At 50.5% G+C, this 14659-nt stretch overlaps 1 protein-coding gene across 3 annotated transcripts in view; it reads left to right on the plus strand.

Annotated features, from left to right (window-relative positions):
- PLA2G2C (phospholipase A2 group IIC) overlaps positions 1-6394 on the plus strand; it is a 31464-nt gene extending 25070 nt beyond the window's left edge. For all 3 annotated transcript variants that reach the window (XM_061394535.1, XM_061394542.1, XM_061394547.1), the window contains exon 5: positions 1606-6394. In XM_061394535.1, coding sequence (XP_061250519.1) covers positions 1606-1772 — 167 coding nt within the window. In that variant the 3' untranslated portion in view covers positions 1773-6394. The remainder of the gene's footprint in view (positions 1-1605) is intronic.
- Positions 6395-14659: the final 8265 nt, after the last annotated feature.

Genomic DNA, 14659 nt, shown 5'->3' on the forward strand with positions numbered 1-14659 from the left:
TGAAACTCCAGTCCTTTGGCCATCTGATAAACTGACTCATTTGAAAAGACCCTGATGCTGGGAAAGACTGAAGGTGGGAGGAGAAGGGGACGACAGAGGATGAGATGGCTCTGGGGGTTGATGATGGACAGGGAGGCCTGGCATGCTGCAGTCCTTGGGGTCACAGAGAGTCAGACATCACTGAGTGACTGAACTGAACACCACACACACACACACACACACACACACACACACACGCACGCACACAGCACCACAGCTCGGACAACTCTGACTGCTAAATAAAAGATCCCCACCTAGTGGTCATTTGGCCACAGTGCAGACACTCCATCCCAAAGGCCCATTAACGTTTCCTTCATTCACTGAAGGACTGTTAGTTGAGCACATACTGTGGGCCAGCATTTGTTCTGCATCCTGGGGACACTGGGAGGGACGAGACAGAAAAAGCCTCAGTCTCACGTAGCTTACACTTAGTCCAGGAGAGACAGACACAACCAGGTAAACAAATCAGAGGAGTGAGAGATGTGAAAAGTACGGGGTATCAAACAAACGGGGATGCGAGGGAGAGAGGCTGGAGAAGTTTAGCTGGAGTGGTCAGGGAGATCCTCTCTGAAGAGAGGAAATTTGACCAAGACCCAAAGGTGGGATGCCTCCAGCCACTTGAAGATCATGGCGAGAAGTGTGTCAGACAAAGAAACTAGCAAGTACAAGTGCAGAGGCCCTGGGTCAAGACCAACCAAAGCATGTGACCAACCCAGAGGCCAGTGTTCCCGGAGCAGAGGGAAGGTGAGCGTGAGGGCTGTGAGGGTGGAGAGGCGGGCAGGGGCCCCGTTACGGCAAGCCTGCTTCAGAGTCCGTGGCAAGGATTTGGGATGTCTTGGTTCAAACAGTAGGAAACCACAGCAGGGCTTTCAGCAAGAGAGTGAACCTCATTCATTCCAAGACAGTCCCTGTTTATTTCCTTCCATTAGGGCGGGAGAGCTGGTGATGGCAGGGAGGGGGTCATGGCCAAGAAGACAGGGAGAAGAGGGCACAGCGTGAAATATTTTAAACGTAGAGGCATCCATGGAACTTTGGGTGGATGGAATGTGGAAGTGAAAGGAAGGCAGGAATCGAGGTTGGCTGCTTGTTTTCTGGCTTGAGTTGGAGGTGGTACTGATTCTTAAGCTGAGAGTGTGGGTGGAGGGCCAGATCAGTGGGTAGGGCAGGGACACTTACATCAAGAGCTTCCTTTGGGGCATCTTATACTGGAGATGCTAGTGATTTCCACGTGAGATGCCAGGTAAGCTGCTGGAAATAGGAGCTGAGTTCTGAGAAGATGGGTTCTGTGTCCTTGCCCTGGGAGCTGCTTGGGGACGCTGACTCAGTGCTCCCCCCCTCACGTGCAGCCCACACCTGCCCCATCTCCTGTTTCTTTCCAGGTATCTCTTCAGGGCATGTCCAGCTGTGATGGTGGAAGGGCTTGAAATGCAGGAGAAGGACTCCCAGTTCCTTTTTCCTTTCAATTTTCAACCCTTGACCCCTTGCCGCCAGCTCCCAGTTCTCCCCAACCTTAGAACCAACCCCGGGGGTGGCTGGAAGCCCCCGTGACCCTCTGTCTCCCTGCAGGTGAGTGCGCCCTTGGTCCCGGCGTCAGCTGCCTCTGTGGGCTGCGGGCCTGCGAGTGTGACACTCAGTCTGCCTACTGCTTCAGAGAGAACCTGCCCACCTACGAGAAGAACTTCAAGCAGTTGTCCAGCCGGCCCCACTGCGGCAAGCACAAGCCCCAGTGCTAGTGAGGCCACAGGGCCCCTGGTCAGGCCCGGGTGCTCCTTTGTCACTCGGCATCAGAGGGCTGGAGATCAAAAGTGCAAAAGACGGAATCTGGGCCTTTGATGGAGGGAGACAGACCATAAATATAAATAAACGACACGTTCCAACCACAGTAAGGGCTAAGAAGCTACAAAACAAAGTGACAAGGTAGAGAGATGGCCCCTACCCCCACCCCAGGAAGATTCCAAAAGGGGAGAAGGCCCCAGGATCTGCCTTAAGCACTCCCTTCATCCCCACCCCAAGATCGGGATGCTGGGCAGACTTGGGTACCAGACCCACATCCCAGATCCAGCTGGAGCCAAGGTCTTGGGCACATGCCAAGGCCCTGAGAGGTGCACCTGGACTCTTTTCTCGTTTGCTGGAGTCCCGCCTTCTGAAAACCCCAAGGTAGGAAAACGTCAGTGCCATTCTCAGCTCTCAGGACACATAGCCTGGGAACATCCATGCCCACGGCTGCCACCGGATGTCACAGCCAGGAAGACGCTGAAGTGATGGAGAGAGAGTTGGGGCGGGCGAGGCAGGGGGATCCAAAGTTGCTGGTCACGTTTAGAAGCCCCTGGTCACAAGACATAAATTCTAATAAATATTAAAGCGAGCCAGTCTGGGTGGACTCTGATCATTCTGACGCCCAGCTTGTAGGGGAGATTGCAAAAATGACCACAGCTGGACATTTCCCCGGGGTCCAGTGGTTAAGACTCTGCTGCCCAGTGCAGGGGATGTGGGTTCGACCCTGGTCAGGGAACTAAGATCTCCAAAGCCACAGGGTAATTAAGCCCATGTGCCGCAACTAAGACCTGATGGAGCCAAATCATTAAAAAAAATAATGAAGACTCTTTGGTTAAAAACAAAAAAAGCCACCGTTGTTCTTACCTCTCTGTATCCTCACCTCTCGGTCTGTTGTTCAGTCGCTCAGTTACGTCCGACTCTTTGTGACCCCATGGGGTGCAGCACGCCAGGCTTCCTTGTCCTAAATGCTCAGCTTTTCCCATCAAGAGGTAGAGTCTGCTTCCCCACCAACTGTGAATCTGAACTCTGAGCTGGCCTTGTGACTTAGTATGGTCCATAAAACATGATGAGAGCGGTGGTCCGCCAGTTCCCCAGCGAGGACTCAGGAGGCCCGGGGCACACCCCCTTTCAGAACACTGCCACCGCCAAGAGAAAAAGCCCAGGGAGGCCTGCAGGAGGATGGGAGACCGCCAGGGTCAGGGTCATCCGCCCAGCTGTCTGGGCTGAGACCTCAGACCTGTGAGACTGCTCGTCAAGGATCTGCAAAGCCAGCTCACAGATGACCACAGACAGAGAACCTCAGTGAGGCCAAAACAACCACCCAGCTGAGCCCTGGCGAAGCCACCACCTTGTGGAAGTGCAAGCTAAATAAGGCCCTGTTTACATTAAGTTTTGGTGTGGTTTGTCGTGCGGTCTAACTCACTGATGCACTTGGTCCTCACTCCCCAAGGCTCAGCACTGTGACACGCCTGGAGGCACCAGGAACAGCGTGGCGTGCCCTTGCCTTACCTTAGGGCTTGGGAGGAGAAGGGCAGGTGCTGACTGATGGGGAAACAGTGACAGACTTTATCTTCAGGGGCTCCAAAGTCACTGCAGATGGTGACTGCAGCCATGAAATTAAAAGACACTTGCTCCTTGGAAGAAAAGTTATGACCAACCTAGATAGCATATTGGAAAGCGGAGACATTACTTTGCCAACAAAGGTCCGTCTCGTCAAGGCTATGGTTTTTCCTGTAGTCATGTATGGATGTGAGAGTTGGACTGTGAAGAAAGCTGTGCACCGAAGAATTGATGCTTTTGAACTGTGCTGTTGGAGAAGACTCTTGAGAGTCCCTTGGACTGCAAGGAGATCCAACCAGTCCATTCTGAAGATCAGCCCTAGGATTTCTTTGGAAGGACTGATGCTAAAGCTGAAGCTCCAATACTTTGGCCACCTAATGCGAAGAGTTGTCTCATTGGAAAAGACTCTGATGCTGGGAGGGATTGAGGGCAGGAGGAGAAGGGGACAACAGAGGATGAGATGGCTGGATGGCATCACCGACTCGATGGACCTGAATTTGAATGAACTCCGGGAGTTGGTGATGGGCAGGGAGGCCTGGCGTGCTGCGATTCATGGGGTCACAGAGAGTCGGACACGACTGAGCGACTGAACTGAATGAACTGACCCTTTCTGAAGCCCCTTTTCACCTGTCCTCATGTTGTTGGTCAGCAGCAGGATCTCAGGACATATTCATTCCCATTTCACAGATGGAGGCAGAGGGTCTGAGCCAGCACATGGGGCTGAAATGGGAACCCGTGTCTTCTTTCTTGTTTCCCATCCCCTTTCTCACGATGAGGGGGTTGTCAATGGGCTACTCTCTGAGGCTAAGGTTCTGGAGTTGGAATTCAAACCCTGCTTCTGTTGCATGACCTTGAGTAACTAACTTGGCTTCTCTGGGCCTGTTTCCTCCTAGAAACAGCTACAAATGGCCCCCACCTCATAGGGTTGCGAGGAGGGTTAGCTGAGTTGGCACACACAGAGCTCTGAGCCCAGTGCCGGCTGCAGTAAGTGCTTAATACACTTTGCTCTGCTCCCTGGGCCCCAACATCCTGAGACCCCAAACTGCCAGCAGGGTTCCAGGCTCGCGCACACACCCCTGCCTCCCCATGCGCAGCTTTGCTGGTTGTCACAGCTGGCGGCATCAGCTGCTCTTTAGAAGCCGTAGCCAGGGAAGCTGACAGCAGTGTTGCTGTGCCAGCCTCCGGGGAGGACAGGGCCACCTCCCTGCGTTCACGGCCGGCCCTGAGCATGGAGAGCTGGGCAGACTGGGTCAGGTCAGAGACGGGCAGGCGTCGGGCGCCTGGCCATGGATCTAGGGCACCAAGCTGCCTCCTTCTTTTTCCTGCCGCCTCTCCCTCATCCTTCCCCTGCCTGGTCCCCCAGCCTCTCCCTCATCATTCCCCTCCCTGACCCCCAGCAGCCTTGTGCAGAGAGCCAGATTTTCTGGCTAAACTACAGCTTTGCTCTGCCAGGTTTCCATTTGCCAGAGAAGGTCACAGGCCATCCATCCCCATCAGCATCTTCCTTCCTTCCACCTGCCGCCCTTTGCTGAGCTGGCCATCAGGACCTCTGTCCCAACACGCAGCCCAGGGCCCCAGTCTCCAGCACTGACTTTCCAGTCTCGACACCAGGCCTTGTGCTGGGAGCATTCACCTCCATGGCCTCGTGTGGTTCTCAGACCCCACGATGCTCGTCATTATTGCCCGCATTTTACAGGAAGGGGAGATGGAGACTGGGAGGGGTGGGGTGACTAGCCCACGGCCAAGTGGCCCTTGAACCGCAGAGCCCGTGTTGAGCCCCGTCTGCTCCTTGTGAGATGTGGTGTTGATGGCGGTGATAAGGTGCAGGGACAGTAATGATTTCCTAGTGCTCTCTTGGGAATTGCCAGCCTGGGCAGCGTGTCTCACTTTGGGTTCAGACCCAGAGGGGCAACAGGTGTGGAGCAAAGCCTAGGAGGTAACTGATCGTGATCCGTTGTCTTCCCTGGTGGCTCAGACGGTAAAGAATTCAGCTGCAAGGCAGGAAACCCAGGTTCAGAGCCTGGGTATCAGGAAGATCCCCTGGAGAAGGGAATGGCTACCTACGCCAGTATTCTTGCCTGGAGAATTCCGTGGACAGAGGAACCTGGCGGGTAACATGGGGTTGTAGTCTGACCCAACTGAGCTACTAACAGCATCATCATCTATCGTGACCACTAGGTGTCACCCAAGTTCTAGAAAAGGCTTGACAGCCACTCCCGGGAAGGGTCTGAAGAACAGGAGTGAAAATGGAAGCTGACCAAGCTCTGGGCAGAGATGATGTAGAAAATCGGACAAAAGTTAAGGTGGTGAGAGTAGATTTTGTTAACTACTGCAACAGGGGGAAACGGACAGTATAGAACTGGACTCAGGGCTTCTTCTTCTTTTTCCATTTATTTGGCTGCACCAGGCCTTAGGTGTCGCATGCAGGAGCTTCGGTCCCAGTTGTGCACATGGGCGTCTTCAGCTCTGGCGTGTGGGATCTAGTTCTCCATCCAGGGGTCGGACCCTGGCCCCCTGCGTTGGGACCGTGAAGTCTTAGCCCCTGGGCCACCAGTGAAGGTCCCTGGGCTCAGTTATTAACAGAACAGAGAAAAGTGGGGATTTCTAACTAAGGAGAAGGGTGGGGGGAATCAGTGGATAGAAACTTGCTAAGAGAGTAGGGGGTTTTTACTAAACTGACATAACAGGATTCTTCCTAAAGAGAGGTCATGGTGATCAGATATCACCTGTGAGCTGGGTAGGGGGGCGGGGGAGGTGGGGTGAGAAATTTGATCAGATATTGAGGAAAGGTGGGAATCTTCACTAAACTGATATACCACGATTCTTGCCTGGAGAATCCCTTAGACAGAGGAGCCTGGTGGGCTATGGTCCATAGGGTCGCACAGAGTCGGACACGACTGAAGAGACTTACCTTGCATGCATTGCTAAGACCCAGGAATGATGCAGAGATGAATGCAGAAGCCCACAGGTGGCAGGTGAGTTGATAAAAGGTCTCAGAGGAGCCTGACTGAAGTTTGGTCGAAGAAAGAGTCTTTGCCATTCCCTCCTCTCGTTCAGGGAAGGAGGAGATCGTGTTTCTCCTGAACCCTATGAATTCTGAGAAATGGAATATTTCCTGCCAGATCAGTAGACAAAGGATGTCACAGTCCTCAGTGATTGCAGCCCCTAAGGATGGTGAGCCGCTGAGCCCTACGGGAACTCCGAAGGAAAGAATGCCTGCCACCTAGCAGCCATCAGACCGCAGCCATCAGACCGCAGCCACTCCCTGCGGTGAGCCCTGGGGAGACTCAGGGTGTGAAAACACAAGATGCTAGACCCAGATAGGTGAGGTGCCCATCGAAGGAATGATTTCAGTGTGCCAGACTCTTGCATCTCTCCATACATAGACAAGCGCTAAATTCCTTAACTTGGGATACCTGGTTTTAGTTCATTTACAATAAAATTTTGATGTTTCTCACTACCTGCCCTTTGTTGCAAAACTCCGATACAGACCTAGCTCTCTCCTTGCCTTCTCAAAGCAGATTCTCAAAGCTAGATGAAACACTAAGGCTCAGACTGCAGTTCTCATTTTGCCCCAAATAAAACTTAACTTGCAACTCTCACATTGTGCAAACTTTTTTCAGTTCAGTTCATTTCAGTCGCTCAGTCATGTCCAACACTTTGTGACCCCATGAACCACAGCATGCTAGGCCTCCCTGTCCATCACCAACTCCCAGAGACTACTCAAACTCATGTCCGTTCTCTTGGTGATGCCATCCAACCATCTCATCCTCTGTCGTCCCCTTCTCCTCCTGCCCTCAATCTGTCCCAGCATCAGGGTCTTTTCAAATGAGTCAGCTCTTTGCATCCGGTGGCCAAAGTATTGCAGTTTCAGCTTCAACATCAGTCCCTCCAATGAACACCCAGGACTGATCTCCTTTATGATGGACTGCTTGTATCTCCTTGCAGTCCAAGGGACTCTCAAGAGTCTTCTCCAACAACACAGTTCAAAAGCATCAATCTTTGGTGCTCAGCTTTCTTTATAGTCCAACTCTCACATCCATACATGACTACTGGAAAAATCATAGCCTTGACTAGATAGACCTTTGTTGACAAAGTAATGTCTCTGCTTTTTAATATGCTGTCTAGGTTGGTCATAACTTTCCTTCCAAGGAGTAAGCATCTTTTAATTTCATGGTTGCAATCACCATCCGCAGTGATTTGGAGCCCAGAAAAATAAAGTCAGCCACTGTTTCCACTGTTTCCCCATCTATTTCCCATGAAGTGATGGGACCAGATGCCATGATCTTCATTTTCTGAATGTTGAGCTTTAAGCCAACTTTTGCACTCTCCTCTTTAACTTTCATCAAGAGGCTCTTTAGTTCTTCTTCACTTTCTGCCATAAGGGTGGTGTCATCTACATATCTGAGGTTATTGATATTTCTCCCGGCAATCTTGATTCCAGCTTGTGCTTCTTCCAGCCCAGTGTTTCTCATGATGTACTCTGCATAGAAGTTAAATAAGCAGGGTGACAATATACAGCCTTGACGAACTCCTTTTCCTATTTGGAACCAGTCTGTTGTTCCATGTCCAGTTCTAACTGTTGCTTCCTGACCTGCATACAAATTTCTCAAGAGGCAGATCAAGTGGTCTGGTATTCCCATCTCTTTCGGAATTTTCCACAGTTTATTGTGATCTACACAGTCAAAGGCTTTGGCATAGTCAATAACGCAGAAATAGATGTTTTTCTGGAACTCTTTTGCTTTTTCGATGATCCATTGGATGTTGGCAATTTGATCTCTGGTTCCTCTGCCTTTCTAAAACCAGCTTGAACATCTGGAAGATCAGGGTTCACGTATTGCTGAAGCCTGGCTTGGAGAATTTTGAGCATTACTTTACTAGAGTGTGAGATGAATGCAATTGTGCAGTAGTTTGAGCATTCTTTAGCATTGCTTTTCTTTGGGATTGGAATGAAAACTGACCTTTTCCATTCCTGTGGCCACTGCTGAGTTTTCCAAATTTGCTGGCATATTGAGTGCAACACTTTCACAGCATCATGTTTCAGGATTTGAAATAGCTCAACTGGAATTCCATCACCTCCACTAGCTTTCTTTGTAGTGATGCTTCCTAAGGCCCACTTGACTTCACATTCCAGGATGTGTGGCTCTAGGTGAGTGATCACACCATTGTGATTATCTGGGTCATGAAGATCTTTTTTATACAGTTCTTCTGTGTATTCTTGCCACCTCTTCTTAATATCTTCTGCTTCTGTTAGGTCCCTACCACTTTTGTCATTTATTGAGCCCATCTTTGCATGAAGTGTTCCCTTGGTATCTCTAATTTTCTTGAAGAGATCTCTAGTCTTTCCCATTCTATTGTTTTCCTCTATTTCTTTGCATTTATCACTGAGAAAGACTTTCTCATCTCTCCTTGTTGTTCTTTGGAACCCTGCATTCAAATGGATATATCTTTCCTTTTCTCCTTTGCTTTGTGCTTCCCTTCTTTTCACAGGTATTTGTAAGGCCTCCTCGGACAGCCATTTTGCTTTTTTACATTTCTTTTTTGGGGATGGTCTTGATTCCTGTCTTCTGTACAATGTCATGAACCTCTGTCCATAGTTCACCAGGCACTCTGTGTAACAGATCTAGTCCCTTAAATCTATTTGTCACTTCCATTGTATAGTCATAAGGGATTTGATTTAGTGGTTTTCCCCACTTTCTTCAATTTAAGTCTGAATTTGGCAATAAGGAGTTCATGATCTGAGCCACAGTCAGCTCCTGGTCTTGTTTTTGCTGACTGTATAGAGCTTCTCCATCTTTGGCTGCAAAGAATGGAACCAATGTGATTTTGGTGTCGACCATCTGGTGATGTCCATGTGTAGAGTCTTCTCTTGTGTTGTTATTGAAGAGGGTGTTTGCTATGACCAGTGCATTCTCTTGGCACTGCGCGGTGGCTGCAACAGTGCAGAAGTGTGGCCGAGAAGAGCTACCCCATGTCCAAGGTCAGGGGTGGCGACTGCTTTGCTGGAGCAGCCGTGAAGAGATACCCCACGTCCAAGTTAAGAGAAACCCAAGTGAGACAGTAGGCGCTGAGAGAGGGCATCAGAGGGCAAACAGACTGAAGCCACAATCACAGACAACAGGCCAATCTGACCACACGGACCACAGCCTTGTCTAACTCAATGAAACTAAGCCAGGCCATGTGGGGCCACCCAAGATGGGTGGGTCATGGTGGAGAGGTCTGACAGAATGTGGTCCACTGGAGAAGGGAATGGCAAACCACTTCAATATTCTTGCTTTGAGAACCCCATGAACAGTATGAAAACACAAAAAGATAGGACACTGAAAGATGAACTCCCCAGGTCGGTGGAGATTAGTGAAGAAGTAACTCCAGAAATAATGAAGGGATGGAGGCAAAGCAAAAATAACACCCAGTTGTGGATGGGACTGGTGATAGAATCAAGGTCTGATGCTGTAAAGAGCAATATTGCACAGGAACCTGGAATGTTAGGTCCATGAATCAAGGCAAGTTGGAAGTGGTCAAACAGGTGATGACAAGAGTGAACATTGACATTTTAGGAATCAGTGAACTAAGATGGACTGGAATGGGTGAATTTAACTCAGATGACCATTATATCTACTACTGTGGGCAGGAATCGCTTAGAAGAAATGGAATAGCCATCATAGTCAACAAAAGAGTCTGAAATGCAGTACTTGGATGCAATCTCAAAAATGACAGAATGATCTCTGTTCGTTTCCAAGGCAAACCGTGCAATATCACGGTAATCCAAGTCTATGCCCCGACCAGTAATGCTGAAGAACCTGAAGTTGAACAGTTCTATGAAGACCTACAAGACCTTCTAGAACTAATACCCCCCCCTCCCAAAATGTCCTTTTCATTATAGGGGACTGGAATGCAAAAGTAGGAAGTCAAGAAAAACCTGGAGTAACAGGCAAATTTGGCTTTGTGGTACAGAATGAAGCAGGGCAAAGGCTCATAAAGTTCTGCCAAGAGAACACATTAGTCATAGCAAACTTTTTTCAGCAGTTCACTTATCAATTGATCATTTTTTGTTCATTAGTGACCAGTGGAACCATCTGTTGAGACTTGGCAGTAAAGGGTATTTTCTGGATGGTGTAAACGAACCATCAAACTTTTAAACGAGGGGGATTTCTAGGGGAAAAAAAAAGAGAAGAAAAACAGAGATTAATGAGTAGAGCAATTAAACTTAGTTTCTAAGTCCAGAGGGCAGCCAACTGAGATGTTGAACTTGAAGCATCTGTAGATGGTGAAGTGAGGAGAGCAGTGGCAACCTGTTGGTCTTCCTGGTTTGCAGTTTGAAGCATCTTTGTTGATGGCACAGACATTAAGGTCACAGTCACGTTTGCGTCTTGGAGAAGAGCATAGACGCATCCAGCTTCAGGTCCCAGGGTTTCTTTAGAAAGTTCCAATAAGTTTCTGGACAGTTGGCTTTAGTTCCCAGTGACTGCAAGTCAAGATGAAGAAGGAATTCACAAGGCCTGGACTCCATCTTAGGCCTGTTCATGCTGATCGTGCTCGGCCACCTTTCCAATGGACTCTGAACTCTGTGTTTAGTGCCCATGAAAACAACAACAGAAGGATAAGACCCCCTCCAGACAGGGGAACCTTGAAGATCGTATCTAGGTTACTCATCGCCTAAGAGAAAACATACACTAATCACCCCTTCCTCCAGACAGGCCATAAATTTTTCTGTATCTATCAGAGTGTAACCTCAGGTTTATTGATTATTGGCTAATTGTTTAACTGTTGACCACATGAGCACATGGCACGTGAATGATGGGGTTATTGGGATTGTATTTTCCTTGGTTTATGTAAGTCTCAAGGAATTTGGAGTGGTGGGTTCAGACACGTGCACATGGGGTATAAAAGGTTTTCACAGATGCTGGTCGGGGTCCTTGGCTAAGAGGAGACTCTGCCTTGGGCCCGCCGGTGTAATAGACTGCACTCCACCATCTGCACTGTCCTTCTGAGTGAGTTTGTTTCCTGGAACGTGTGGCTACAACAAAGAGGGAAGGGACAAAAATTGGAAACATTAATTTAAAGAGTTGTAGCCACATTTCTGGAGAAAACTAGAAGAATTAATAAAATGTGCAGGATGGCAGAATCTGTTCGGGTTTAAAGGCAGATAACAAAGCATAAAGGCAAATGGAGTCTAACCAAGAAGTGAAAAATGGCTCAAAGACCATGAATAGGACTATGATGTAATAACCCGGGAGGATGTACCATGCTTTCCCACTGAAAGTGAGAGGTGTCGAATTTTTTAAAAGGCACAGTGTGAGAGATGTGAGTTAAGTTTTATTGGGGGCAAAATGAGAACTATAGTGTCTGAAATAGTGCTGAGGAAATGCTCCAAAGAGTTAAAGAGGGAAGGTATCAGAATATATGTGACTTTGGTGAAGGGAGTTATGTACCACCAAGCACACATTTTACGAAAGATGCCCGTGAGTCAAGAAGGTTGCTGTTTAGTTATGAGGAGCAGATGTCTCCATAAGTGACTTTCGCGCTTTTCTATATGTGAGAAGATGCTAGAAATTGGGCTCATAAAATCTTCTCCTGAAAATATCTAGCTATCTGAAGACCTGTTCTGCCACTTTTTCCCAGAGCACAGAGAGCCTCATTCCTGAGGCTCATTTCCACCCCGAACTCCTTTTAGGGAGTGTCGAAAGTCAGCGGCTGCAGTGTCTGGTGGCTTCCTTCTTATGGAAGCAGTGGCAAGTGACAGTTTTTAGTTGGCAGAGATCCCAGGGTCCAGTGGTGAGTCTGACTCCTCCATCTGAGTCACAGCTCCTAGAAAACCAGAGATGGATAGTAAAGTTGCCAAAACAGATTTTTATTCAAAAACTCTCGCAACAGGGACCAGTATAGATTTGGGCTCAATTCCAAATACGACTTCAAATCTTCAGTTTTATATTTTTCCTGGAGTATAGTTGCTTGACAATGTTGTGTTAACCTCTGCTGTACAGCACTGTGAGATCCTGAGTTTTCTTAAGTGGGGATTTACAGCAGGAGTTGGAGGTGGGGGTGGAAAATTCCTGAGAGGGTAGGGAATTTCTGCTGAACTGACCAAACAGGATTCTTGGAGAAAGAGCATGGGGGTGATCTGATGTCACTGGTGGGAGGAGTGGAGGATGAGAGGTTTGATCAGATACCGTGGGTGGGTGGGGGTGCTCAGTGAACCGACGTAGCAAGATTCTTGCTAAAACATGTGGAGCCCTGGTTGAGAAAAGATCTCGCAAGAGCCTGCCCAAGCTGTGGTCAAGGAGAGCGTCTTTGTCGGTGGCCGCCCTCAGACCAGTGGAAGGAAGTCCCTCATCCTCCTCAAGCCTTAGCATCAAAGGCCTCACTAACCTGAGGAGAGAAAGACCACCCAGACTGGGTTAAGCAGAGTCCTTCCTCAAAATCCATGGTCCCATTCTTCCTCGCCACCTCAGAGGCATCTAATACACCGTTCCAGCTCCACCCCACCCACTCCGGGGCCACTTCCGGGACTGGCAGAGACATGCTTGGGCTCCAACCTGACACCACCTGGCCCCATATGTCAAGGATGTCGGTCCACATGTCTGCCTCCCCCTCCCAGACTGTGGGCTTCCTGTGGGCAGGAGCTGTGTCTGATCAGCAGTGTCTACTGTAAAGCCCAGCCTGGTCCATAGGAGACCACCAGGACAGGTTCACTGAATGAATGAACCAATCAACGGATGACCATGTCCAGGGCTTTTCAACCTTTTGACCGAAGAGTCCCTCTTCTCCTTGCAGTAGCTCTTGTGAAGGGGCAGTAGGTACCGCAGGAAAAGCAGGGTTGCTCATGGAAGGATGAGTAGGAGGCCTCCGACTCCTGTCTGCTCAGCCTCCCCTTCCCCAGAGGTCACCCCTGGGTGTCGTGGGAAAATCCACAGCTTTGGGGAGCCTCTGAAACAGCTGCTCTGGTCTCCGCACTTGGGGAAACCGACGCCCCTCACAGGCAAGGGGTCAAGCCAGGACCCAGGACCTGGCACCCTGCTGGGCTCTCAGTCGCTTGTCCCACTGGCCCCAGCGGCCCGAGTCCTCGTTAAGAAGGTGCAAAGAGGTGACATGAAAAGTCAGAGGCTGAGGATTCAGAGCCCAGCACCATCACTAATGGCCTGGCTGACTTTGGGCAAGTTACCTGCCCTCCCTGGGCCTCAGTTCTCCAACAGAAAAAAAAAAGATGGGATGGATGGAGAGTGTCATGGACTGGACGCCGGGCAAGCTCTCAGCCCACTGGTTGCTCGTGTTGTCCAATTGCTGGACCACAGCCCTACTTTCCAACCCTCCCAACACTTGCACTTCTGCTGGAGGGCGGCTGTCAGGCCAGAGGCAGGGACGGAGCAGGCCATGCCCACCACTAGGCACCAAGGAACCTGTTTTCCCCAGAGCTGGAGACCCAGGAGGGAACGGCTGTGCTTTCCCCTGACGCCTGGCCAGTGGGTGCCGTGCCAGGGAGGATCCAGCGACGAGGAGTTGAGGAAGGAGGGTTTTAATAGTTTGAGGAGGGGATGTCGAGTCCTGGGAACGGTCTCTTGGGGTCGCAGCACTTGGGAGAGTCTGGGGTGACGGAGGGGGCAGGCAGAACCCCTTAGCAGCAGAATGCCTCCCAACACCCAGACCTTCAGGAAGGTGAGGGTGTGTTTGTGTGTGGAGGGGCCCAGCTAGGGCTTCCATGGGCAAGGGCCCCAGGCCTCTGTGGTCCCCTCCTCTGGGGGACTCCCCATCCTGACTCCATCCCTGCCTGGGTTGTGGGGGCAGCGGGGGTGGAGATTCAGCTCAGAGAAGTCGGGGGTCAGCCCGGGACGGTGAGGAAAAGGTGGGCTCCCAGGAGGATCTTGGCGACTGGGCAGGTGGGGTCAGGGCATGCGGGGGGCCACAGCCGTCACCCACTGTGGCCAGCAGGACAGCAGGGGGTGAGCGGTGGTCCCACAGTCGGTGAGTGCTGACCCCAGCCCCCAGGGCAGGCATCCTAGAAGCTGCAGCTCTGCGGGGCTCCATCCAGTCCTGTCGTGGTTTTTTGTAGACCTTCTCGCCACTCCCACAGCCCTCCCCTGGGGACTGTAAGTCCTCGGGGTCCCCAGGAGGGCCGAGGTTCCTGGTGGATGTTCTGAGCATCCCTGGGGTCACAGTGCTGCACCACTGGGCCTTAGGGGTTGATGCCAGACAAAGACAGAAGGCAGGACGCGGCGGGGTGCCCTGGGCACCCGGAGGCCGCTGACGCCTGAGGTCGGCAGGGGAGGCGAGGAAGGCGCGCCTGGGA

Source organism: Bos javanicus, chromosome 2 (genome assembly GCF_032452875.1).
Source record: "Bos javanicus breed banteng chromosome 2, ARS-OSU_banteng_1.0, whole genome shotgun sequence".
Lineage (NCBI taxonomy): Eukaryota > Metazoa > Chordata > Mammalia > Artiodactyla > Bovidae > Bos > Bos javanicus.